General features: G+C 42.3%; 1 protein-coding gene across 4 annotated transcripts; it reads right to left on the bottom strand.

Annotated features, from left to right (window-relative positions):
• Positions 1 to 6,437: 6,437 nt before the first annotated feature.
• BROX (BRO1 domain and CAAX motif containing) lies at positions 6,438 to 27,624 on the bottom strand. 4 transcript variants are annotated; one of them, XR_002826476.1, is made up of 13 exons: positions 27,489 to 27,624; positions 23,802 to 23,918; positions 21,864 to 21,970; positions 21,415 to 21,511; positions 18,299 to 18,394; positions 16,792 to 16,864; positions 15,489 to 15,594; positions 14,342 to 14,431; positions 12,760 to 12,845; positions 11,598 to 11,679; positions 11,160 to 11,310; positions 9,810 to 9,946; positions 6,438 to 8,610 (listed from the first exon to the last, which is right to left on the bottom strand). XR_002826476.1 is itself a non-coding variant. In XM_006103704.3 (13 exons), the coding sequence occupies exons 2-13, from the start codon at positions 23,900 to 23,902 to the stop codon at positions 8,527 to 8,529; spliced, it is 1,233 nt and encodes a 410-aa protein (XP_006103766.1). In that variant the 5' UTR covers positions 23,903 to 23,918; positions 27,489 to 27,624; the 3' UTR covers positions 6,438 to 8,526. The 4 variants fall into 4 exon arrangements, 3 of the variants coding, with proteins under 3 accessions (XP_006103766.1, XP_014301568.1, XP_006103767.1); XM_006103704.3 differs by having other exon boundaries at positions 9,810 to 9,969; XM_014446082.2 differs by lacking the exon at positions 27,489 to 27,624 and adding an exon at positions 27,030 to 27,107 and having other exon boundaries at positions 9,810 to 9,969.
• Positions 27,625 to 27,770: the final 146 nt, after the last annotated feature.

The raw sequence follows: 27,770 nt of genomic DNA, 5'->3' as shown, positions 1-27,770 counted from the left end.
CAAAAAAACAGGATCATCCTTTTCCAACCTGCTTACCAGCCTCTCCCGGCTAAGACTACTGCTCACCCACATTAAATTCAGAATGACAGAGCCAGGTCCCTGCCCCCTTGTCCCCAACATACATGGGACCATGCAAGGACGATTTTCTCTCAAGAGCTTTTCCCATCTTGCCCTCTTTTGCCTGAAAATCCGACCACTGTGTTTGCTAGCTCTTGGCAAACCCACGTGAGGTGCCTGAGAATAAGAATGGTGAAAGATGGGGGTCGTTCCATTTTGCTGTAGGTGGAAAACATGATTATATCTTGTGGCCGCAGGCAGAGCCATTAGGCAGAGGGTGGGAACTTCTACAGGAGTAACTGAAGGGCCTCTTCACCCACAAGCCTGCGGAGACGAAAAGACCCAACAACTCCTGGCAGGCTGCTCATTCAGAGAGAGACATGCAAATGATTTATAAATGGAGGGAGAGGGTGGGTGCCTGTGGGCATCTGCCAGAGAGCTTCTCTCATCCCTTCAGACTTTGTGAATTTCCACTGGAAACGTTAAGGTGTAGGTGACTCCATCGTCAGAAAGAAAAATAATAAAATTAACTTCAATTTACCTACATTCCACACAATGAGAGGTGGCGATAACCTAAAACATCAAGGGCCAGAAAATCATTTAAATTGAGTTTCTTGATTCAAGGCTTTTGGCTACATAATGTGCTTAATTGGGGATCTTTGGGGCTTGGCAAAGAGTTTGGGGCGTAACTATTGCTGGGAGAGGAAGTTAGTTGCCCCTTTCCCAATGTAACATTGGATCTTAGAAGCTTCCAGATAGGGTTGGGCAATACTTTTTCTCCACATGTTGCTTAGCATCCGTAACTAGACAAAAGGCAGCGATGCCTCCTGGAAGGAAAAGGACTAGGACCGTGGCTCCTTCTCCAAGCAGGATAGACTTGGATGAAGACCAAGGCGAGGTGGCATGAGAGAACAATAAAGGGGACCCACCATGAAAGAGGGGGGGTCTGGACTGGCGACAAGAACGACACCACTGTCTGGGTTGCTGCTGGGAGTGTTGGTTCTGGTTCTGAGCATGGCTAATGGTAGAATCCCTTCCTCCTGAGTCAATTTGATATTATGGTCGTGCTTTGGAAAACTGGCTATGGATCTGTGAGTGAAAGAGTTATAACACCAAAGAGCTGGATTTCCTGGAAACTTAATTTTGTTTGGAGGGGATGCTGGTGTTTCCTGGTGCACCGAGGACCCACCTGGGTGAGTCAGCCAGTGGAAAATACGGGACTAGGTAGTGGTGGCCAACGGAACAGACACGCTCATTTAGTGGGAGGGGGTTGCTGGGTTCGGCCCCAACATGCCACAGTAAGGTAGGAGGCCCAATGATACGGCTCAGTGAATTCAGTCTTGCCTTGAGGAGTGAGGCAAAGTTCCGGTCCTCTGAGGGCAATATGATTCTTGGGTGAGTACCTGAGTCCTTATGAATCTTGAGGAATAAAAACATATGTTTGTTATCCGCTGCGGAGTCAAACGTCACGCCAATATCTAGCGGCTTGCAGGCGGCACTTTTCATTAGGAGCCGAGGTGGCTGGGCCTCCGACCCATTCCCTTTGCTTTCCTTGTCACTTTCCTTGTGCGGAGAGAAAGAAGGAAAACTTCAACTGTAAGCCAAATGCCGCAGAACTCCCCCCTTTTAGTTAATTTTATTGCCTTTAAATGAAATCTCAATAAAGCTGACAAGCGTGGGGCCAGAATGCTTAGGTTCAAAACTCTATAACTTAGGATCCCCATGTCTCGGTTTCCTCATCTATAAAATAAGGATATGGTTTGAATGTGTGTGTGAATATAGTATCAACCTTATGAAACTGAGGAGTGAAGGAGTAAAGACACATGAAGGAGGTAGAGCAATTCTTAGAGACAGCGTTTAGTAAAAGCTGGCTCTTATTAAGTACCTATCACTTGGAAGGTCGTCCGGAAGGACGTCCAGAAGGTCGTTTGGCTGTCCGGTCTAATTAGTATATTACGCTTTTATTGTTATAGAAGGTATTTCAAGATTATACCAGCTAATTTGGCAGACTGAGCTGATGCAGAAGGATTCTCCTTATTGTTCCAAACACACAGAAATGCTGGATAAAAAGAAGGAAACAAGAGATTAAATCAGGCCGCACTAAGGAAGAGAGAGGAGAGGAGGAGGAGGGAAGGGAAAGGAAGGGAAGGAGTAGAATGAAGGGAGGAAGGAATGAAAGAAGAGAGGGAGGGAGGGGTTGCAGCACAACAGCATTCTAAGAATAATACTATTGCAAAAGTAAATATTGTCAATGCCATGAGAAATCAAACATTCTACTACAACAACCCAAAGAAAAGACAAATGCACTCAAAAAGCAACTCACCTCCACGATCCCTTTGCTTTCTCTTCCATTGCTTTCACCAGTTCTGGTTCTTTTTGAAAGCAGTACGGAACTTGGTGCTAGGAGCTGTTTGCTGAGTGGTCATGAATGCGGGGCCCTGGATGGAGCGTGCTGACGTGGAACCGTCCGCCTGTGTGTGACCGGCAGGCTGGACTGTGTCTGAGTTGTGGGAAAATCCGTTATATTTGCACATTCGGTATTTAGTGAACCCGGTGGCCCTTCAACTTGTCTTCATATCAGAATCATCTGGAGGTCTTTAAGAAACTTCCAAGGCCCGGCCAGTGTGGCTCAGTTGTTGAGTGTCGACCCATGAACCAAGAGGTCGCCGGTTCCATTCCCAGTCAGGGCACATGCCCGGGTTGCAGGTTCAATCCCCAGTAGGGGGTGTGCAGGAGGCAGCTGATCGATGTTTCTCTCTCATCGATGTTTCTAACTATCCCTCTCTCTTCCTCTCTGTAAAAAATCAATAAAATATATTTTAAAAATAAATAGATAAATAAATTTTTATTGATTGTAGAGAGAAAGAAAGGGAAAAGAATAGGGAAATAGAAACAGCATTAGGAAGGCTGCATCCTGCAGCCCCCTACTGGGGATGTGCCCACAACCAAGGTACCTGCTCTTGACCGGAATATTGAACCTGGGACCCTTCAGTCTGCAGACCGACGCTCTATCCACTGAGCCAAACCGGTTAGAGCAATAAAAATATTATTTAAAATAATTAAACACACACACACACACATCCAAGGCCAGGCCACATCTCAGACCACGTCAATCACAATCTCTAGGGATGGGGCCAGGGCATTATTTTTGAAGCTGCCCAGGGGGTGCCATTGTGCAAGCAAGTGTGGGGACTAGTGTCCTAAGGAGAGTGGAAGATGTAACTCCTAAATGGAAATAGATTTGTGATACGTGACTTACTTTTTTTTTCAAGAGGGTTTTGTGTTTTGTTTTGTTTTAATATATTTTATTGATTTTTTACAGAGAGGAAGGGAGAGAGATAGAGTTAGAAACATCGATCAGCTGCCTCCTGCACATCTCCCACTGGGGATGTGCCCGAAACTCAGGTACATGCCCTTGACCGGAATCGAACCTGGGACCTTTCAGTCCGAAGGCCGACACTCTATCCACTGAGCCAAACCGGTTTCGGCTGTTTGTTTTTTTGCTTTTCTGAACCTGCCTCCCTCACCTTTCCCCAAGCAAAAAATCTTAAATATCTAGTTTATGAAAAAGGTCTAACAGTCTCATGGCCTTACTCCTCGCAAACCCAGCTCCCAATACACACATTTCCAAACAGGATGAAGCACTCTGTACCCCAGACACCTGGCTCACCCCCATTATCTTACAGACGAATGGCCGCTGTTGAACCTCTGAAGAAAATACCAGTTTCTGTTTTAAGTGATAATAGTGTACATCAAGGAGACATATGCATCTTTTAATTCAGAGCAACTCTTTTTACTACAGGGAGGGGTAGAGGAGAGCGGGACGGCACCTGCAGCTGATTTAGCGGGTGTTTCCTGCCACCTAGTGGACATTTTAGGACGTCCTATGTGAAAGTCATCTTCACATAGCAGGCTCAGTACTGCGGTGTGGAATCTATTTATTTTTATTTACCAAAACCTTGGGAACACGGCCAACTTCACACCAAGTGCCTGGATACGGATGCTTTGAAGCGATCTTTCAAAGGCCCAAACAGTCCCTGCCACGGGCTTCTATTCTTATGAGCGCCTCTCTTCTTGTTTCTTAAATCCCCCAAATGTCATTTATCAACAGCTATTCCTCAGTATACATTGTAATTAATGGACAATAACATCTCCCTGGCCTTTCTATATTAGCCTGTCTCAGGGCTCAGTGATTGTAGGTCTTCTGGTTTTTGGTTTTTTATCCACTGCCTTGATAATCTTGTTTCTGGCTTTAAATGCCATCTACACACATTTATATCGGACATTTGTATTTCCAGGCCAGTTTCCCCCTGCATCTCAGTCATAGATTCTACTGTCTACTCAGCACCTCTTCTTGGGTGTCTAATCGACAATGTCCATCCTAACCCGTCTTTAAGTCTTTGCACAGCTCTCACAGCCTCCTCCTTCCCATCCTCCCTCCCCCTATACCACCCCCTCCCCCAACTCACATGTACTCCTCTGGCTGTCCCCTCATTTCACTAAACAGCAACTCTATTCTTCCAGGTGCTCGGACCAAAAACACTGGAGTCGTTCTCGATTCTTCTCTCATCACACCTCACATTACCTCCATCAGGAAACGCTCTTGGATGTTTTTGGAATCCTAACAGCACCGCTCCACGGCCACCCACCTGGTCTCAGCCATCACCTATCACCTGGATGATGGGGGCGGCCTCCTAAGTGTCCCCCACTACAGTCTACACTCCAGAAGCACCCAGAGTTGTTAAATCTTCGGTCAGATCATGTCACTCCTCTGCATAAAATGCTCCAGGGCAGGGGTCCTCAAACTACGGCCCGCGGGCCACATGCAAATACAAATATTGTATTTGTTCCTGTTTTGTTTTTTTACTTCAAAGTAAGATATGTGCAGTGTGCACAGGAATTTGTTCAGTTTTTTTAAAAACTATAGTCCGGCCCTCCAACGGTCTGAGGGACAGTGAACTGGCCCCCTGTTTAAAAAGTTTGAGGACTCCTGCTCCAGGGGGTTCCCACCTTACCCGGAGTGGAAGCCCGCGTCCCAGCAATGGCCCACAGGCTGTGGATCTGGCCCCTAACACTTTGCTGACCTCAACTTGTACACCTCTCCCCGCACTCCTCACTCCGGCCACAGGCTCTCCCCCAGCAGGGCCTCTGAACAGTCCTTCTCTCAGACTTTGTTCACCCACTTCCTCCAGGTCTGATTTGAGCTCCTTTTTGAAGGCCACTTCCATTCCCTTGACCACCTTGACCACCACCACCACCACCACCGAACACCTGACCTCCTAGGCTCGCTCTCTCTCCTTGGGACTTACCCTCATGGAACACACTTACCTTGTTTGTCTCCGCTCCCCTCCCCCATCTTCCGGGCAGAGTGGGTTTTCCCTGTGCGCTCCTGGCGGTATCGCCTCCCCTACAATACCTGACACGCAGCTGGACCTCAGTATTTTCGTAAATGAATCATACAGTTCGTTCACCTTAATGAGTGGGGGAAGGTGCCATAGAATAGATTAGAAAAATAAGGAGAGAACAGACTTGTAATTTTATCTCCCCATGTTTAAATGGACACCCTTTAATATACTTCTCATCACATTTACACACTAACCACTGCACTTTAACTCCTCCACTGAAACACGGCATTGTAATCTGCGGCGACAAGATGACACTAGTTCTAGATCTTGGCATTTAACTTCTGGAAGGTTATACCTAAAATTTCCTAGAGTTCTTTCCGCTTCCATTAATCAGAAAATGTTTCCAGTGAACCAGGTTAAATGCAGCCAAGAGCTGACGTAAGACCTCCTCAGCACTGCTCACCTGGCCACTGCAGATCGCTGCTCCCAGCTCCCACCCTCTCGCCCCCTCAGGGCCTCAAAACCCTGGTGACAGCAGTGATGGGCCACCAAGCCCACAGAGCAGTCCTCGCTGACAATGACACTGCAGTGTACTTGTATGCACAAATGAAAAGAGGTAAGAAATGTGGTGTTTTCTAAAGTTTGGAGAATAAGGAACTGCTTCTGAATATGGTTTTACTTCTGAGTATATTTATATAACATTGAAAAATGCCACCTCAAGTTTCCAAAGTACAAAGTGTTCTGCAGAGCAGTGTTCAGCGATGATGAGCTCGCTAGCTAGCCTACCACAGTACGCAGACTGTATCACGGACAGACACTATGAGTAAGGCCCATCGAAATGGTGCTTTGAGATGAAGGGGTGGTAAGGACCAATAAACAGAAACCGAATAGCTCAGGTAGCATAAAACAACGGACACACGTGGCTCTGTCACTTCCCAATGTCACTGTGAAAAATTATGGTATTGCACTGTGTTACTGTCACTGGCTTAATAAATGTAAAAATATTTATAGAAGAGCAAATAAAAATGTCAATGAAACTGTAAGTAAAATTACTTTTATTTCCATAAATAAAAAGATAATTCATTATACAAACAGCACTTTTAGTAGAATGTTAGCTGTCATTATCCGCTTTAAGAGAAGTATGAAGTGTCTGCAACAGTTAATGCAAATAGTTCCCTCTCTAGAACCTTCAAGCAACTTCTTTAGATTCCTCAACTTCCCCAAGTTCCCAACACTATTTCAAACAATATGATAAAGGGGATATTTCAGCCACAAAGTGTCGCCTTTGCGGGGTCAACAGAACGTTTACCTGCTTAGGTCAAAGTTGCCAGTGAGGGACTAAACTGCCAGCATTCACTGCATATCACAGAAGCACTGAGCATACTACATGCTTTCATTCCGTGTGTGGTAGTATGATGCACACAATGTGAATGTGAGAACTAGTAGCTTGGTTAATAAGCATGGTACCTACGATAAGCTGACCCTCGGGCCCAGCTAGAAGCTGCATCAAGGACAGCTCAGCTCTGTCAGTTACTGCTGTACAGCGAACAGGCGAATGACTCTGTAATCACAATGCGGCGAATTTAATTAAAATTGTTTCTATAGACAGCAAACTACAATGTGATGTCTGTTCAGTTATTACTCTACTTATTCTGCAAACGGCTTCGAAAAACGTTTTACAGCAAGGAGCATTTCCATATGTTACTTCTGGTAGCATTCCATATATTTTTTAAACACACTGATCCTATGTAGCTGGTTTCAAGAGTGTAGATTATGATTTTAGTAATCACTTATTTGAGCCAATATTGATTCAGACAGGCATAATCTATTCTGCATAATGAAATGTTTATTCCTATTTCAACACTCTAGGCAGAGTTTACCTATTTCTCAGAGTTGCGGTGTGGATTCAAGGGTTTATCTATGGAAGTGCTCAGTGCAGGGCCCGGCATGTAGTAAGCTCCAACATATACCGCTCTTATTATTAAGTGAGCCAGCCCATTTATAATAGGAAAATTAGCTAATGCCCCCAGAGAATAATCAAAAGATAAACCTACAGGTGTATGCATCCACTATATCCCAAGTCTATGTACATATGAAACGGTTTCAAATATTACAAACTATTGTTAAGATCATACTGAATCTGTTGTTCTGTTCAGTTTTTGCTCTGGCCTCTGGCATAAAGCAACACATATCTTGTGTATCTGAAAATCACATAAAAGCAAGGTACACTACCCAGGTAACCAAAGCATTTTACTCTAACTTCTCTAACAAAGAAGTGGAGTGACCAGTGTAATTCAGGACAACCCTCCCCTTAGGTTCAACGTTTCTCTCGACACCATGCAACATCTGATTTCTTCAAAAACCTTTTCATTCTGGCTCCCCTCACACAGAAACATACGAGCTATTGCGAAGTTCTGCCCTGGAGGTGAAAAACCCATTAGAAAGGAACTCGTCAAAACCGCTGAAAGTTTACAGATACCGACGAGGTGCAGGGCCGCCAGAGCAGAAGTCCGTAAGTGATCTCAACATCCCTGCAAACACTGATTTTTGAGGAAATTATAGATTCGATCATCAGGGGTTGGGTATAAACATTTTCTAACCTTTAACTCTAAATGACTTTTTTCCCAGCGGAAAGGTAACTAACTCAGAACCCAAATCTGTGCTACAATGAACAGAATGGTGAAGGGAAAACTGTCTGTGAAAACAGACTCCTGTCATTCTGCTGGTATCAATTAAAAGGCAGGAAAGTAAGATTTTGTAAAGAGAGAAAACATACCCATAACCACATGATTCTGGCCTATATGATATTAACCTGTAATTTATTATTACCCAGAGTGTGGGGGGAAAAACAAAAAAACAAAACAAAAAGACCCAACCCTTAAATACACTCTTCAGAAGCAGAATCAAGTCTTCCCCATGTTGTCCTGGTTAAAAAGAAATGTGGAAACAAAGCATGAAGCCTCGGTATATTAAAAATCTAACAACTACACTGAAGGTCGATTCCCTCTGAAGGGACTACATTATTCTACAGGCTTCGGAGAAATCATTTCAAGAAATGTGGACGGAAGTCCATGGCTTATCTCGTCCACTAGGCGAGCGGCTCCCATGCACCGGGGCGATGCATTTAGGAGACGGAGCACCCCGTGTCCTTCTGAGGTTTGATGTCTGGTTCTTTCACGGGCCTCACGTCTTCCGGTTTGGGTTTGGTCTAGGGAGAAAGAACAATACGACGTAAGAACAGAAGCGAAGATTCGGAAAACGAATACTAGACCTTTTCCACCTCTAACTTGTAAAAGACGCGACATTAAATTCTCCAACAGCGGAGGAGCGAAGCTGTTCCGGAAGCTACATATCAGTTCGACTGAAGACATGATGGGAAAGCACCACATCGGTGAGGATGGAAACCGACAGGGCAAAAGTCAGGCTCCTGCTCCTCCTACGCTGTCTGAGGAGACCACCGAGGATCAACATGCACGAGGAGCCTCTCTGTTTGGAAATTACTCGTGACAGTGACAGGCACTATTCTGGAGGCGGGACGGGATACAAAGACAGTTCTTTTAAGGCACAATGGCTGTAGCACGGGTGGGGAACTATTTAAAAACCACCCCATTTCAAGGGAGAATTAACTCCCACTTCCTTTTTTTCACAGAGCCCTCCCTCTTTTGGAAGTCAAACCTCAACACTTCTACTTCATCTACCCTTCGGTTGAGTACAGCAAGGACTTAGGTAGACGTGAATACAAGCAGTCTTATTTGACCGGTGGGTGACTCCACGCAATGTTGAAATCAGGTCAAGTTTTCAGTTGCCCTGCCTGACGCTACATAGAAACAGAGAGCATCGCTAGAGCAATAGACATGGGCAAGCCGTCCTCCTCAGAGGTGCTTTCCCACTCTCTTCCCACTGGAGGCTCTGACAAATTGGAAAGAAGGCAAGACAATGTGTTGAAAACAAGGCCAGTGAATTAGGTGGAAAACCAGGAGACAATGAAGGACTCGAGGTCTGTCTCTGAGAGAGTCTAGAACACATTTCACCAAGCACTGCAGTTAGCTGATTTCACATTTGGACAAATATATATATCTACTTGTGCAGAGAACAATAGCAAAATGCTAACCCTGAATTCTTTTTAAACGTTTGTGAATGAGCCCTGGCCGGTTTGGTTTAGTGGTTAGAGCATCGGCCCGTGGACCAAAGAGTGTTGGGTTCGATTCCTGGTCAAGGGCACATACCTCAGTTGCAGGGCCCCCAGCCCTGGTAGGGGCATGTGCAAGAGACAACCCATCGATGTGTCTGTCTCACATCGATGTTTTTCTCTCTCTCTCCCCCCTCCTCCCTCCCTCCCACTCTCTAAAAATCCTCGGGTGGGGATTAAAAAACATCTGTGAGGGAATGGAAAATGCAGTCTCTTACACTGTCGTCCTTGGGCCTTTTGGTGAGGTCAAATGCAGCCAGCGTGTCTGGGGTCCAGTGCGCACTTGTAGGAGGAAATTCGAAAGGCACGGGCTCCACCAGGCCGTAATTTGCTTTAAGTTCCAGTTGTGGGGCTTCTGTTGGAATTTTTTGAAAGTAACTGCAAAAAGCCATTGACATAGCGATTTATTCATTCATTCATTAACTATTTCAGTACCTATTAAGTTCAGGGCCCTGTGCAACCTGCCTTGTGTAGCTTACAGATGAGTAGGTGAGACCGTCAAGAAAACTTGTCGACGACGACGCAGTGTGACTGAAGCTATGACGACAGAGTGCCACGGGGAACACAAGAGAGGGCAATTAACCCAGGTCGGGTTTGGGGATGCTTTCCGAGGGGAGTGATTAGGTGACACGAGGCGTGTTCAAGGGAGTGAAGGCGCTCAGATGACCAGGTGCAGGAACAGGGGAGGGATGGAAGGAGACCAAAGCAGAGACAACTTGGGGTTAACTTCGAAGCCCGCTGTTGAAAAGCTGTTTTGTCCCTAATATATTTGCTATTAGACCTTTATTTAGAATGCCGAAAAGAAACCCGATAGAAATGAACGTCACAAAAAATGTACAAAACCCACATGAAAGACTGAGGGCCAAAAAGAGAGATCTCGCTAAGTGAGGAGACGTCACTATTTCTGAATGGAAAGGCACCGAAGTGATGAGGGCTGTGGCTTTATCTTCTTTGCACTTCACTCTAGGTTTTCCACATTGAGCACATTATTTCCGTATTTCCAATTAACTCATAATTTTTAAAAAGTATGGGAACTTTAAATACCTTTAAAAAGTTGTATCTACCAAACTACAGTTCGAACAATGCTGATTTAATAAAACTGAGACAGTAGTATAGGTGGCTAAAACCAGAGTGAGATGAATATGCAAAGGGAGTTGTGAGGATATATATAACACATGGAGAGAGAATGGCAGGGAAACAGAAAATCAGGACCGTATAAGGGGCTATTACGTTAACTGAAAATTTATGTTTACATTTTGAAATCTGCTTTTATACATCGTCATCAGAAGCAGAATAAGGGTTAAGACAACACAAGTAAACTTTAGTACCAATTTAAAGAGAAGATTAAAGTTAATCTTAATTGCAATCTGACATAAAATCTTTGGAAACAGATCAATGCATACAGTTCACCCTCCTCATCTGCAGATCCCCAACTATGGGTGGAAGTTACAGATATTTATCAAAAAAACCTGCCTGTGAGTGGATCCAAGCTCTTCACACCTGTGCTGTTCAAGCGTCAACGGCCTACTAGCATTAATATTACTAAGAGACTGCTAAGCTGTACTCACATAAATCCATTTTCTCTCTGACATTTCTCTAGGGTGTTCTTCACAAGGTTTCCAAGTTTCCTGAAGAACAGGTGTTCCGAAGGCTTGACTGTTGGTCCAGGTCCTTTGGTTTCTCCGTATTCTTTGCATAACGCTTCTGCCTTTGCAAAGGCTTGTGTGAAAGGGATAGAAAGTCATTTGATGTGAAATCACTATTGATTATTCACACTAAAAGCGCTTGAAATCAGAGAAGGCGGGCAATGGGGCAGCAACACCAGCATCAGTGCAAGGGGAAGCTGGGTCCTCTCTAGAGAGTCCAGGTTTCTGAAACGTTTTTTCTTTTCTCCAATTCCATCCCCGTTCACGAACTCAGCCAAAGTCTCTCTTAACTGCCCCTCCCCTTTAGGATAAAACATGTGTTTTTAAGAAGGGAGTTAATAATCTGGTGGGAATACTCACATTTTTCTGCTTCTTGGAGAGACCTGATCGCCTCACCACATTTATCACTAGCCAACAAAGTCTGACCGTGGTAACAGTAAGCCTGATAAAAGACACAAATGTTCATTCCTTTTCTCCACAAATGATGCTTTCCGCTGCCGTTGTTTTATACATGCATCAGATAATCATTGCCTTTGTCCACTGTTTGAAGTTTCAATGCAGCCCCTTACATTTATTTACTTGAATAAGTGTTCCCCCATCTCTGTTCGTATCAAAAGTGGAATTACATCAAATCTTTGGGCCAAACTAGTCTTTTAACCATGGGCTGCGAGCAAAAAGCATTTGTTACAACCTGTTTCTAAAACTAGGGCATTGTGGGTAAAGGAGGGAAAGCACTGTGCTAATGGAGAGGGAGTGGGAGGGAGGACTTAAATTAGGACTAAACCGGTTTGAAGCATGAAGTCGGATATGCTCACTCTTAAATGTCTACATCAGTATAAGGATAGCACACATATGGTCTTATGCAGCATGCTTGAAAACAGGTGATAAGGCATAAGAAATGAAAATATCAACCTAGATCTGAAAAAGGGTTGTTTGTTTTTTTAATTTGTTCTTTGATTTCAGAGAGAGGTAGGGAGAGAAACATCATCTGTTGCGTCCCGCCCCAATTGGGGATCGAACCCGCAACCTAGGTACGTGCCCTGACCGGGAATCTAACCCACCACCTTTCAGTGTATGAGATGATGCTCCCATCAACTGAGCCTCAATGGCCAGGGCAATGTTTGGTGGGTACAAGAGACAAAAAGGTCACTTCCCAACGAGTGCTTATTAATAGTTCTTCACCAACGAAGGTGAAATATGCACGGTATGTCTTAAGATTAGAATTAGTAAGTATCTTCCTATAGGATGAAATGAGAGAATTCTTAAGTATGCAGAAGGGTCCAGCTTAAAAGTGGGTTTAAGTGGAACAGCAACTCCACTGCTAGAACCCAGTTCTGAGTTCTCCATCTCTCTCTCCACCCACCTTAGTTCACCTTGGTGGTTGCACTGACTGTGGGTGACCATCTACTGAGAACGTCTATTGTTTGTAAAACGCTAATGAAGGGTCGGGAGAGACGGCACAGCTGGCACTCCAGGGGCGGGGAAGACCGTAATTTATTGTTTCCGGGTTACACATACTTACATAAGCCGTGTAGAAGCACATTTTCAAGAGAAGGTATTTTCTCCACTTAGCAGAGTATGCAGGCTCCAAACTGGATAAAGTATGATCTAAAGTTACATTTTAAAAAGCAAAATATCATTTCACCCTGATTCACTAGACGACTTGTAATTCATGTGTTCAGATGCTAAAAGCAGAATGACATTCAAGTCTAAAATTCAAGCATTTACATATTTTTTAAAACCTCGCTTTATTTCAAGTGATTTATTTTCCCCAATAACTACATAATAAGATTGGTTAAGTACCAGGGCCCTTCTTTGATTTGATGGTTAATGTAATTTAGGTTTAACATAATGATAAAAATAGACCTAACTAAGAATTTCAAGGTAAATATGATTTATACTACTACATTATCTATTTTTTAAAAGTTATATAGCAATGCAGAGTCTATAGTCACCCAAGTCAGAAGCATGAAGGACACACTCATTCACAGTCCCATCCCTGAATCTCATATGAAATACACACATTCACGCGTCTTCTTAAATCTATTTCTTCTTCTCTATTTCCTACTTTCTATTGTTGTCAAAGTGTTCATCATTTTCTCCTTACATTATAACCATTCCTCCTAAGCACGCCCATTTCTCATTTTACAACCATAGGGACCTTTTAAAAATTCAAATGCAATCAAGTCAAGTTTACTTTATATCATTTAATGGACCCCAAACATCTACTGAATAAAGGCCAAACTTCTCAGATAGGCCTGCAAACCAATTCATGACTTCACCCACGCACACTTTCCTAACCTCTCCGCTCAACACTCATCCGGTGTTTTAGCAAGAGCATCTGTCCAAAGCTCCCAGAAGGAGCTAAGTTCCCTTGTATTTCTATAAACTACAGAATGTTCTCCTCTTCCCATCGCTAAAGATTCCTAGCACACTTGGAACTTCTATTTATACTTCAAAATAAGGCTACACACCACCTTCCTCTTGCAGGCTCAGGCCCTTCAGACTTCTGTTTCACCGCTGTACCATCTTACTTCATGCCACAAAATGTGTTTGTCCCTCTTCCTAGACTGTGAATCTGTTCTACTGATTTTTGTGTACCCAGTAACTAAAATAGTGCCCATCCCATACACAGGAACATGCATGTGTTTCCTAAATAAGTGAATGAAAAGAAAAATAGGCTAATGAGACAACCAGAGTTCTAGTCCCAGCTTCTCAACTGCTAGCAGTTAAATGATGGGTCAGTTATGTTAATTCTCTGGATTTTAGTTTCTTGTCTCACTAAGGACAGTAGCTATAAGGTTGTAATAAAGACCAAAAAATTTTCAAAAGCAAAAACAGCTATATAATTATTAGACATAATTGGTTAAAAAGTATAGTACCATCCTTTCCATTAGAAGCTATGGAGCAATATTAACTGTGAACAGCTCTAATTCTTTTATTTTCTTTTAAACAAAATTCATAAAAATAATGCAGATATTATTGCAGTTTTGCAAATAGTGAAAAGTCTGAGAATCTTTCTAATTTGCCGGTTTCCTATTTAGAACGGAGGTTAATCTGAACATCAAAAGGCTGAAAGTGTAACAACGGGATGATGAACGTACCAGCTTTCTGGTAGAAATTGGCTGTTTCATAGGCCAGCGCGGCGATTAGTCCTGGAGCATGCTTCAGCTCAATGGCTCGAGCAATCGTCACTGTGACCAAAACACAATCAAATGCATCTAAGTTCAATTCTAATGGCAAAAGACAGTCCAACAACCTATGTGGGGTTTTAGTCATTCCTTAAAAGTTTTCATATGAAAAGTAAGCTACAGAAAATGCAAACACAAAATGAGCTTGCTGGTTCTGATGCCATTTTTTATTTTAATTTTTTAATGTTTTTATTGATTTGAGAGAGAGGATGAGAGAGGAAGAAAGGGATAGAAACAAGGATGAGACAGAATCATCAACTGACTGCCTCCTGCATGCCCCATTGAGCTCGCAACCTTGACCTGGCTCATGGGTTGACGCTCAACCACTGAGCCACACCGGCGGAGCCCATTTCTTTATTTAAATAAATCATTATAGCCAATTACCAGCTAGTCACAGGAAATTACTACTATAAAACAGCATGATGTAAGAAGAAACAAATACCTTCGGGGCTCTGGAATCAGAAATAAAGCGAAACAAAAGCCTACAAAGTTTATTGTTTTCACCTAAGTCTTCATTTATTTCCTGCCATTGAAAGGGGGTAATTTCAAGGCAAGCCAAATAGTGGGAGAAGGAAAGGACTGAGCAAGGTCGAGGGGGACAAGATGAGTTACAGAATTAATTTTATTCTGTCAGAAACAACATGAAATCAAATCCTTTAAAAAAGATACATGACATTGTGAGGCCTTTTTCTGCTAACTAAAAATGAAGGCAAATGCTAAAGGAAAATTACTTCTCACTGTAAATTTTTCAAAACCTAAGACTGGATTCCAGCTAATTCTAATTTGAAAAAAAATTAGGGGTGGGGGGCGTGGGGGGGAGCCTGGCCGGGTAGTTCAGTTGGTTAGAGCTTCATCCTGATATGCCAAGGTTGTGGGTTTGATCTCTGGTCTGGGTACATACAAGAAACAACCAATAAATGCATAAAAAAGTGAGACAAAAAATTCAATGTTTGCTTCTCTCTCACTTCCTCTCTCTCTCTTAGAAAAATTAATTAAAAAATAATTTTTGTAAATGCCGATACAGACTTTCTTTTAACAACACCTTACAATCTTAAGATACCTTCTTGAGCCTCGGCCTGACACTGAACAATGTAAGCTTCTAGGAGCCTTGCTTCCAAATCTCTCCCCTTCTCTGCAGGCGTGATAAGCCTTGGGATGTGACTTTCCTGAAAGAGAAAGAAAGAAAAAAAAGGCCAAATTTCTTTTAACCCAGTTGTGAGAGATGAAGAAAGTGGAAGCTGATAGGGATTTATCAGAAATATAGGGTACTATCAAAAAATGTGTAAAAAAAAAAAAAAAAAGGAAAAACACTAAACTTATAGAGAATAAAAGCTCCTGTACACTAAAACTTTCGAAGCTTTTTATTTATAAGCTTTTGTAAAAATAAGAAATTCAAGAACAAAATCTGGATCATAATGGATTGGTTAGATGTGCAAATCATATTTTCACCTTAGAAAATATTTAACCGAAACAGTAGCCTTTTGAACGGCAGCCGGCACTGCTCTCTCATATATTAACACCTGGATATAAAGACGACTTCAATTCTACAGCTCTCTCAGGGTAACAGCTTTGTAATCAATGTAAAAGCATCTTATCTTATCCTAAGAAAACCCAACACTGGTCTCCAGGAAATAGTGGTTTAGTGAGAATGAGGTGCGGGTGATTCTGGTTGGAAATACATTAATCTTTCTCCTCATCTCCATCTATCTTCAGGCGATTCAGTATAAGGAGTGTGTGCTGATCGCCCCTGCAGTGTTCTCACTGAGACAGAGAAAACAGCAGCTCAGTTGTGCGGAAGTCTGACTGCTTCTGGCCACTGCTGCAGACAGCAATAAGAACCGGTCAGCACCAGCAATTTTGGGGCTTTGTCTTATGCCTTTTCAGAAGAGACGGAAAAACATGCAGTGAATCATGACGTGAGTTTTCTCATTGTAAAACTGACTGGTGATTTTCTAAAATGGAGACGCTATTCTATAACTGGCCCCACTCATCAACACGGTACTTAACATAAAGAATCCAGAACACACACTAGTACTTTTTACATAATGAATAATGCCCTCGTCCTACACCCCCAAGAAGTAGAGAAAAATTACTCAAGCCTGGTTGGTGTGGCTCAGGGGCTGAGCATCCACCTATGAACCAGGAGGTCACTGTTTGATTCCCGGTCCGGGGACATGCCTGGGTTGTGGGCTCGACTCCCAGTGCAGGGCGTGAAGGAGGCAGCTGATCAATGATTCTCTCTCATCACTGATGTTTCCATCTCTCTTTCCCTCTCCCTTCCTCTCTGAAATCAATAAAAATATTTTAAAAAAATTTTTTTCAAGAATTAAAGCATTAGAAATATATCTTATTATTTTTTTTACCTTTAAATGTTTAAAAATCCCAGCTGCAATTTTCAGGCTTCGATGGACCTCTTTTGCTTCCTCTTCTGTAATGCTTAAAGACAGTGGTTACATTACTTTGAGGATCAAAGCCATTTCTCGTATTAAAACCAACAACTAATACATTATGTATCATAAAACCAAATTAGTCATCTGTGCTTCTCACTACTAGCTTTCTTCCTTTTAGAAAATCTAACTTGACATTTAACAAATGCACATGAAAAAGACCCAAAGAGAAGAAACTACAAATGAAAAGAGAGACGCTGTCTAGTGGTCCGAACAAAGGCTTCTTGTTTTTCCTTCCAGATGATCTTCTGTGCGTAAACGGCATAAACGTCAGACACCTAATGCATGCACACACTTGAAAAACACATAAATACACAACAGTCACTACTCTGCTCCTGTTTAAACCCCTTAAATTACGTCAGAGATCATTTTACATCAGCCTACACAATTCAACTTCACTTTTTAAAAATTGAATTTATTGGGGTGACACTGGTTAATAAAATGATATAGGTTTCAGATGTAGAGTTCTATAAGACATCATCTGGATACTGAATTGTGTGTTCACCACTCCAAGCCAGGTCCCCATCCATCAACTTCATTCTTAAATGGCTGCATATTAGTCCCGTGTTCCGATGCACCAGAGGTGGTAGTGGATTTCGTATTGTTAATATCTACTTTTACGATTATAAAAATTGTATCTCACTTCATATCACAGTTCTTTAATCCTTCAGAACATCTTTTGCATCCTTTTTATTTATGTTTCTGTGAATTATTTATGACCTTTGATTACTTTCATTAGATGTGTTGGTCTTTTCCTTGTTGACTTGTAAGAATATACATTATAGCCGAAACCGGTTTGGCTCAGTGGATAGAGCGTCGGCCTTCGGACTGAAAGCTCCCAGGTTCGATTCCAGTCAAGGGCATGTACCTGGGTTGCGGTCACATCCCCAGTAGGAGATGTGCAGGAGGCAGCTGATCGATGTTTCTCTCTCATCAATGTTTCTAACTGTCTATCTCTCTCCATTCCTCTCTGTAAAAAGTCAATAAAATATATTTTTTAAAAAAAGTTATAAAAAAAAGAATATACATTATAAAAATAATTTGTAGTATGCGCTGCACTTTTTTTTGACCCATCTGTCATTTTATAAAAATAATTTGTATAATGCATTGCACTTTTTTTGACCCATCTGTCATTTTAAAAATTCTGTTTATAGTACTTTTACATACTCAAATATTCAATCTTTTCCTTTTCTTGGTTTAGGGTTTTATTTAAAAAGACCTTCCTCATGACAAGATTATTCATTTTTTCCCTCCTTTTGACACTGGGCTCCATAATTCTGAAGCTTAATATGCTAACATTTTGAGGCAACCTTTCACTTACCAAAGTGGTACTTTTTATCAATAGGCTAGATTTTTTAATAACAAAGCTCCATATACTGGAAAAATAACACATATGCATATAAACCATCCCCTTTTAACTTACTTTTCTTTTCCAGCCAGTCTCGAGGCATATTTGGTGTACCATAAAGCTACATTAAATCCCATGGAAATTAATTCAAAAACAGCATCCTGCTGGGCACTAGAATCATAAACATGATCATTAAGTGTTGTCAATTATTAAGACATCTCTACATGAGACCTACTGGTATACCCAACTCAAAATTATAGATAACCCTATGCTAACTGAAAAATGAAGAAAACAGTCCTTGTGTTTAACACAGACGGAGAGATAAGACACACACGTAATTAACAATGAAGGACTAAACACACTGCCCGGTATATACTCCATAACAGTAAGCCAAGGTTTTCGAATGTAATGATGATAGAGGTAAGCATGAGACTAGCAGTTGTTCCCAAAGGTTACTGTACATAAAGTAGCTTTAAAAACACAGATTTCTGGGACTCAATCCCAGAGAGTCAGAAAGTCTGGGGGCTGGGGGACCAGGATCTGCATTTTTAACAAGTACCCAATTGCTTCTGGAGCTGGTGGCACTTATACCACATTGTAAGGAAATGGAATTCAGAGGAGAGATGGTTTCAGGCTAAATAATTAAAGGCGCTTAATGCAGCTATAGAATCTGAAGTGTGCCCTGAAAGATGGCTGCAAGGAAGCAGAGGCCGTCCCAGGTGAGGGCACGATGCTGCTAACGCACAAGAAGGTCTGGCGATGTTCCTGACTGCAGAGACCCCGCTAGCTTGACGGGAACAGATGGTTCATAAAAACAAATCGAGGAACAGAGGCAAAAAGCCAAACTGGAAAGAAAGTGAAGAGGATTTTGAGCTAAGCCAATCAGCGTACGACAAAGAAAACGGTCGTAAACTCAAGTATATTTTATATGTTGTTTCCTTCAGGTTCTATTCTAAATATGACACAAAGATGACAAAAGCTTATTAAGCAAATAAGATAATTCTAGTTTTTAATCATTAGGCTTCTGCCAAGACCCTGACAATTCCTTATAGATGATCTATCTCAAATGAGGAAAAAACCAACGCCCTTATTGTACATACACAGAACTAAGATAAAGAAAAATTACCCAAAGGGAAGAAACTAAAATCACGATTCTATTTTGTTGCCTACATCTTAAAAGAAATGGAGACATAGAAACTTTTTAGATTAAAAAAAAGTAGATTTGTTATAAGACATATGGTAACTCAAAAATAACTTATGAACTACCCTGTTTAATGTTATACAAAAATATGTTATGAACAAACTACCTAAAAAAAATTTAATGCATAGTTTCATGGCTTATTCTTTTCAGCACTGAGATCTTTCAAATGGATTACCTCTGGTGATCTAGTAGGCATTTCTAATTTATAACTTTACTTTTAAGTAATAAAATAGCTTTGCTAACTTATAGTCACAGGAGTAACTCCCACTTTTCCTTCATTTATTTCAATCTGCCTCCTCCCAAATATTCCACTTTTATTGAACCACATCTAAGTAGTGGTCAGAGTATATACAGTTGAGGAAACATTTTTCATTCTATACTCGTAAGTGTATTTTCTATTGCGTATCAGTAGCAGTCAAGGATAAAGTTACTTAAATACCTCGGATGTACTGAATATTCAGTAGTATTATTTAAGGCCTCTATCGTATAATTCTGTACTGTCTCATAAAACTATGCGGGAAATGCTGTTACGGGAATCAACATTTGGCACGGTGGGGAAAAGTGCCAAATGTATGTGATGCAAAACAGTCTTAGGAGCTGCCAAAGTTTTCTAATGTAATAAAGATAGCGGTTTGATTCTCTCTCTAAAAAAAGATATTTTTAAATAAAAATATTCCTTAATTTTAGATAAAATACAAAGGAGTCACAGAAAGAAAAACAAAAAATGAGGACTTGGGAATCCTCAGGATCCCAGAATATCAAAATGTGGAAAGGATGCAGTCTCCAACTTCCTACCCAATTTATGATTTCTACAAACAACATTCCCAAGGAAGGAAGGAAACTCACATTCACTGAATGCCTGCTCTGTGCCTGGCGTTACATTAGTCTCTTAAGATAAGTGTTCCTATTCTGCTTCTCACAGAGGCCTATACCTGCAACCCCAACACGCAGCGGAAGAGGCGGATGTTCACACACTTCCAAGCCCTGAGATCGCACCTCGTTATGTGTGAACCCAAGGCCCACACTCCTGCCTCTAATGCGTGTCTGTCTGGCCTTTCAGCCGTCTCCGTTTCCTTCCCTCCTGATTTTAGAAAACAGTAATTCTAGCAAGTTGATATAAAGATACACAACCACTTAAATAGCTCAGTGGTGTAAAAAAAAAAAAAAAGGAGTTAAATAAAAATGGAGCACCATTATCATCTGCTTCCTGTTATAATTAGATCTCTTCTAATTAGTCTCAAATAAGTGGTAAGAAAGTTCTGAGGGGGAGTTTTTAAAATGAACAGAAACAGTGTAGAGATATTAGGAAGAAAATAAATACTGTGAGTCAAAAGAGTATGGAACTGGGGTGGGATTGGGGAGAAAGAAAGAAAGACACTGACCGAAGACATCTGAATTATTCATCAGAAAAGGAAAAGGAGGGGAAAAACCAAATTCTGTTCTGCCTGAATGTAGGCAAAGACCGAAAGCTAGCTTTGGGTTCCAAATTCCCGAACACTCTGTGTGTGTCAAGGCTGACCCAGCCAGCGTGGCTCAGTGGTTGAGCATCGGCCTATGAACCAGGAGGTCACAGTTTGCTTCCCAGTCAGGACACATTGCCCAAGTTAGGGGATCGATTCCAGTAGGGGGCGTGCAGGAGGCAGCCGATCAATGATTCTCTCTCATCATTGATCTTTCTATCTCTCCTTCTCTTGCCCTTCCTCTCTGAAATCAATAAAAAAAATAATAATTTTAAAAGTCAAGGCTATTAAAGTCTAGTTAACATTTGTACTGATTATCTGAAAAACAGATTTGGTCCAGGAGAAATATTATATTTTTACTTAACAGCATGTATTAGGAGTTTAGGTGAAATTTTAAAAATTAACTTCCTGATAAGAGAAAATACTGACTGGATCTATATTTTATTTTTTCAAATACAGGGTCTATGAGTTAAGTACTGGCTAAATAGTTTCAAAAATGGCTTCAATTTAGTACTGTTAGCATTGCCTACCTTGGAACCTGTCCTTGTAATGTATCGGTCCACTTGAAATTTTGAATATATCGTAACTTACTTTCTTGGCTAGATTCATCCAATGAATTTATGAAACCTATAAACGGTACAAAACATTTCAGTTTTAGAAAGCAACATCAAGTATTAAATTTAGAAAATTTTTCAGATAATGACTTTTCCAGGTATCTGAATGAAACTCTTAACCTCTCCCTCTCTTTCTGTATCTCACACCTTCTCTAAAGTAACGCATTATGAAATATGAACACATTTAATTTTCAAAATGTGAGAAAGACCACATACCACTCTTACATTCTCACATTTCTGAACCTCAAGCATACCAAAGAATACAGCCCAGAAGACTGTATTCCGATTTGAAAAGTCTAAGAATTAAATGTGAACTTGTGCATAGCTGTCTTTTACAAACTCCCAAGTTTGTATAAATAACTAACCTTGTAAAAGGGAAAAATACGCATCGGCCGCAGTCTTCATCATTTCTGGATTACAGCTCAAATCCGTGAACAATTCAAGCAGCCGTGCCCGGGATGACCTCAAGTCGCTTCCAGGAGACAGAGACAGTCAAGTTAGTAAGCGGTATTACAACGAGTCTGCATCAAAGTGGCTCAAAACGTCAATTGTAGCTTTTAAAACACCACACACACTCATACACACACACATACCTCCTCTAAGGTATTGCTAAGTACACAGAAATGAATTTAATTAGGGCTAACACTGGAGGTAACTGAAATTTCTAGTAATAACTGTTTTAGAAGTTGTACTAAAATAAATTCAGTCCAATTTAAAGGGACAAATCATGGGCAAAACATGTAATAAAAATATATAGCAAGTTTTAATTTAAGAAATTGAACACAATCACTTAAGTAAGATGGGAGGAAGGACTTAAGAACGAGTAAACTAAACTGCCCAGTTCACAATAAAATTTTGAAAAATGGAAACTGAATATTTGTGCATGATTTTATCTTTTTGAAATTTCAAACTTTGATATGTCGAAATATACTTTATCAAGTAGAAACCCATATTTTAAAAATGAAATTGCATTCTGTAATTCAATATACACCTAAAGAATATGTAAAAACACGTGGTCATTAGTCATTTTAAAACGTCTCCCTTCCCTTTTACTTCTTTACAGCAACAAATGTTGTAGATTCACTGTTTCCTTCTTGAAATTCTTTTCTCCCTTGACTCCAATAACTCTAAATTTTGAAGAGTCTCCTCTTATCTTTAAAGGTTCCTTCTTCATTTTTTCTATGCCCCCTTCTCATTCCCACTCCAAAAATGTTCAGTCTCTAGCTTCCCTCCTTTTCTCTCTTCTGAGGTCTCATCTATTCATGCAACTTTCTATCCAACCCTAGAGCTACACCATCAGCTCCAACTTGGTCCTGTTCCAGCTCCACATCTAACTTCAGAAGGCAACTTGCCTAGTGAGGGTTCCAGAAATCACATTACAATGTCTGGAGACACTCTGTGCAAATGGCTAAAGATTAAATTTAAATTGTAAGCACCAAGAGCGTTTTCCCACCTTTTGCTCCAATTACTTCTTCCCACAAAAAGCAGCATCTCCTTTGATTTTCCTTTACTGGTACCATCAATGCCTTGATCACCTTGGTTCTCTATCTCATATACAATGAATGCTTTCAACTTCCCAGAGCAAATCTGGCCAGCTGACCCCTCCTTGGAAATAGCTCTTGCATCTGTTTTTTGTTCCAGTCAAACTACTCTAGAACTAAGCTTTTCCTGAAAGAAATGACTTCTCTTCTTTCTTACTATCTACATTAGGAATCAGCCTTCTTTTCCTACAAAGGGCCTGGAAGTAAATACTTTAAGGTTTCTGGGTCATCTAAGCCTCTGTAGGAAATGCTGTTGTAGAGAGAAGGCAAAGGCAACCATAGACAATATGGAAATAAATGGGGGTGCAGGGGTTGTGTTCCAATAAAACTTTATTTATAAAAACAAGCAGTGGGCCAAATCTGCTGAACATGGGTTTGCTAACCTGGTCTAAGCTATACAATTTATTCAAACTCCTTTCTCCTATATCAACACTCTGAGGGCTATTCAGGACATAGGGTCAGAACTCAATGAATTTAACAATACTCACATACGACTTTGTAGAGTCTCTTATACCACGATAATAACTCTTTTATTGTGATTGCTTTAGCCTCTCTGGGACTCACTGATTTAAAACGAAGGACTGTGGCCTGGCAAAGTTTAAGTAATCTATGATTTAACTCTTCATGTCACTTATAAGTTTGTAAGGAGTCTAAGTTTAGGGACAGCGTGTTACATACTTTTGGACTGACCGTGGGACCTAAATAAGTACCTGGTACCCAAGGGTGATTCAGCCAATACCTGTTGAGATTGATGAAACTTACCTGCAAATTTTTGAAGCAGCAGGACTAGTGACTACGCCATAATAGTTAAAAGAAACAGGAGCTGTGGCTTTTAATGGATTCCTATGAAACCAATGTGTCATTTTCTCCAGATGTTTCCTATTTTTTAAAAAATGCATACAAGTTTAAAAAAATGCATACAAGTTAAATAATGCAAATAGCATAAAAATAATTATTTTTAAAATAAACTTTTACTACAGGGTATGTATATACACTTTTATATAAAATATATATAAAATATACATAGATAAGCAAAATGGTTCACTGCTATAAGTCAACCTTGTTTTGTCTATGTGTAGAGCAGGCCTATTAAAAAATAGCATTTGTATTATGCTAAGTGAAATAAGCCAATTTGAGAAAGACAAATTCACACGATCCACTTATTTGTGGAATCTAATGAACAAAATGAATTGACCAGCAAAATAAGACCCAAAGCATGGAGGCATGGAAGAGACTGACATACCTCGATGTGGGGTTGGGGGGACGAGAAGAGATAAACCAAAGAACTAAAATACTTACTAGAGGCCCAGTACACGTGCACCAGTAGGGTCTCTTGGCCTGGCCTGCACCCTCTCGCAATCCAGGACCCCTTGGGGGGTGTCAGACTGCTGGTTTCAGCCCGATCCCCGCAGGCCAGGCCAAGGGAACCCACCAGTGCATGAATCTGTGCACCGGGCCTCTAGTATGCATATGGGCTCTTTGGTTAATCTCTTCCCGCCCTCCTCCCTCCCGCCTCCCCTCTGAGATTCATCAGTCTGTTCCATGATTCCATGCCTGTGCATTGAGCGTCCGCCCCCTGGTGGTTAGTGCGAACCACAGCTAACGGTTGAACATTCAAATGGTCGCTTAGGCTTTTATATATATAGAAGGTATTCATAGCCCATGGACACAGACAATAGGGTAGTGAAGACCTGGGGGGTAGGTAAGGGCTCAGAGGAGGGGGATTAAGAGGGGTAAAATGGGAAATATCTGTAAATATCTGTAGCATTTGGACATTTGCCCACAATAACTGCAATGTTAACCGGAAGCAGTAACCTTTAAACCTTAATGTACATTAAAAATCACGGGGGGAGGGGGGGCTCATTAACCCCTAGAGTGCCGGGGAACACGATCGCACTCCTCCTGTCTTTCACCAAAAGTGCCCAGAGCGCTATCAAAGCTTCGAAATGGTGTCCAGATCTAAGTCTGCTTTTATTAGTGATGATGATATTGCTAAATATGTCAATGTAGTAAAGGTTTCCTTAAGTTTTTGAATATGTAACTTCATTTACTTGCGATTCATAATTTTTTTCCTAAACTGCTGTAAAATCAGCAAAAATGCCTTGGCAATTTTAGCATAGGTCCTAGGATATTGGTTGGCACTCAAAGGGTTAAAATGCATGTTCTAAATCAACATCTGGGATAGGACCTGGGATGCTGCGGCTGCTGGTCCCTACCCTACACTTTTGAGTAGCAAAGTACTAGACTTTGGTTGGACAGCCACAAGTGAAAAGGACAGAGAACCAGATGAATGTAATTGCCAAAACAGGCCATTTAGACTGCTAAGGTTACTTGAGAGAAATAGGTTTTTGTTTTTTAAAATATATTTTTATTGATTTCAGAGAGAAAGAGGGAGAGAGAGGTAGAAACATCAATGATGAGAGAGAATCATTGATCGGCTGCCTCCTGCATGGAGCCAGAAACCCAGGCATGTGCCCTTGACCGAATCGAACCCGGGACCTTTCAGTCCACAGGCCGACCTCTATCCACTGAGCCAAACCAGCTAGGGCGAGAGAAATAGGTTTTATTTTTAATCCTCACCCTCAGAGACCAGGATTGAACCCAAGGCCTTTCAGTCCACAGGCCCACGTTCTATCCACTGAGCCAAACCGGCTAGGGAGAAATAGGTCTTAAATGAACTATACTTCCCCCATGATACTGCTGGCATCAACTGACAGGTTATATAGCATGTGTTCTATAAGAAATACACTTTCAACATAACAGCAAATAAGAATCAATATTTTCGTGATTTAAAAAAACAATGATACTTGGTCAATAATTTGGAAAACAACGTAAGTAAAATGGCAACTACAAAAAAAATTTAAAAACCAAAACGGTGTATGTCACTTGCCTATAAGTCCTTGAAGGGAGGCAGTGCGGATTTTACAGGAAAGCCTAGCTGAAGACTTATACGTGGCAATTAGATTCCAGGAAGTAACAGACGAGAAATTCTGATAAGGTTTAATTAATTTGAAGGTATTATACAATGTTGTCGATCAGTTTTTCTTAATGGGAAAAATACCCTGGGCTGCACAGGGTGTGAAATGCCTACTTTTAACAGCTCCCTTATCTCTTTCATTATTCACCACCAAACCGGTTTGGAGAGCACACGAGTTTAATGAAGAGAAAATGCATTGTGTTCTCAAGAAGAAACTGGGCAAGTTCACTTCTGACTCAAAACATTTAACAAGTCCTGATTATGTATATACATATACTAGAGGCCTGATGCATGAAATTCGTGCAAGGGGCTGGGCCCCTGCAGCCCTGGGTGCTCCAGATGGTCGTTCTGCTGTTTGGTCTAATTAGCATATTAGTTCATTATTATATAGAATACGTGTGTGTGTATATATATATATATATATATCGATATAAAGAGATAGATCTATCTATAAGAATAAAAGCTAATATGCTAATTAGACCGGATGCCTTCCGGACGACCTTCCGGACAAAGCAGGGCTGTGATGGAAGCCCATGCTGGCAGCCAGGGGAAGGAAGGCCTACTCTTGCACCAACTTCCTGCACCCGGCCTCCAGTGTATATATAATCCAGACAGCATCCATGTCCGCCTCCTCTACAACCTAAGTAAATACAGCATCTACGTGCATGTAAGTCAGCCTCCTGGCGATAATGGCAGGCAACACCTTTGGTTTTGTGGCAGCAAATTTCCTACACAGTTCATCCCACTTCCTGGATGAACACGTCTGGGGGTTATCTCTGCGCTGTATTCCTGGCCCCAGCCGTCTGAGACCCCGCACACCCCCCCCCTCCCGCCCCTGGTTTCCAGGGACTCGGAGGGTGGGGTCCAGCGACGCCACGCCCACCGCAGGTGCAAGGGGACCTGCAGAGCCACCGACACAACAGCGGGATCGAGGCCGCCACCTAACACGCTCCCACAGTTGGGACTGACAGGGGTCCCTCACTCCGGACCCCGGGGTCCCCCCAGGAGCCTACCTGAGCGGCTCCCCGGGAATGGAGCGTCCGCTTCCTGTTTACCACCAGCCTCTTCCCACCCCGAGCGCCCGGCCCGGCCCGGCCACCCGCGCAGGCGTCACCCCTGGGCGCCCCGCTTCCCGACAGGCATTTCTGTGGAAAGCCGACACTCCCCGCCCGGGGGGGCCGGGCCGACGACCGCCGAACGAGCCCCAGTTTAGCTGAAAGCCCCCCAATACCAGCGGGGAGGCGGGCAAGGGGGTCCCGCGACTCTGACTGTTCATACTGTTGATTCTCGGGACGCAAAATACATGTTTTCTCTTTCTTTGGTTTCGAGATGCCAACAGGAGACTTTGGGGGACCCCTCTCCGGGGGTCTACGGGGACTGTGCAAAAGGGGGTGACCCCACTGCCTGGGGCTCCGGGGACGCGACCAGGGCAGGATATTCCGGGGACACGCCCGTTCTCTGGACACACTCACCGGCTTCCTCGAAGCCCGGACAGCGGTCCTCGTCCGGGAAGAAAGGCAGCGTCCGAGCGGCCCGCGACAGAGGGAGGGAGGGACGCGCAGAGCCTGGCCCCTTGGAGTCGGCGCGACGGCAACCGCGCATGCGCCGGCCGCGGCCACGTGACCCGGCGGCCATGACAGCTACCGAGGCAGCCGCGCGGGCCGCTGGGGGCGGGGGCCGCCGCGTCGTCGCGGCCCCTCCGGACGCTCTCTTACCCGCCGCCCTTCCTAGCTGCTCCGCCCTAGCCTTCCTCC

Source organism: Myotis lucifugus, unplaced genomic scaffold (genome assembly GCF_000147115.1).
Source record: "Myotis lucifugus unplaced genomic scaffold, Myoluc2.0 scaffold_500, whole genome shotgun sequence".
Lineage (NCBI taxonomy): Eukaryota > Metazoa > Chordata > Mammalia > Chiroptera > Vespertilionidae > Myotis > Myotis lucifugus.
The sequence above is the reverse complement of the archived record's forward strand: the minus strand, read 5'-3'. Positions and strand labels throughout refer to the sequence as shown.

What these genes read in the sequence shown, in the direction of transcription:
- BROX (XM_006103704.3), bottom strand. Translation starts at nt 23,902, where the DNA reads ATGACACATTGGTTTCATAGGAATCCATTAAAAGCCACAGCTCCTGTT. An exon ending in TTACAAGGACAGGTTCCAAG is followed by an intron (nt 18,395 to 21,414) that starts GTAGGCAATGCT and finishes TTATGATTCTAG; the next exon opens with TGCCCAGCAGGATGCTGTTT. An exon ending in AAAGGCCCAAGGACGACAGT is followed by an intron (nt 8,611 to 9,809) that starts GTAAGAGACTGC and finishes CTTTCTCCCTAG; the next exon opens with ACCAAACCCAAACCGGAAGA.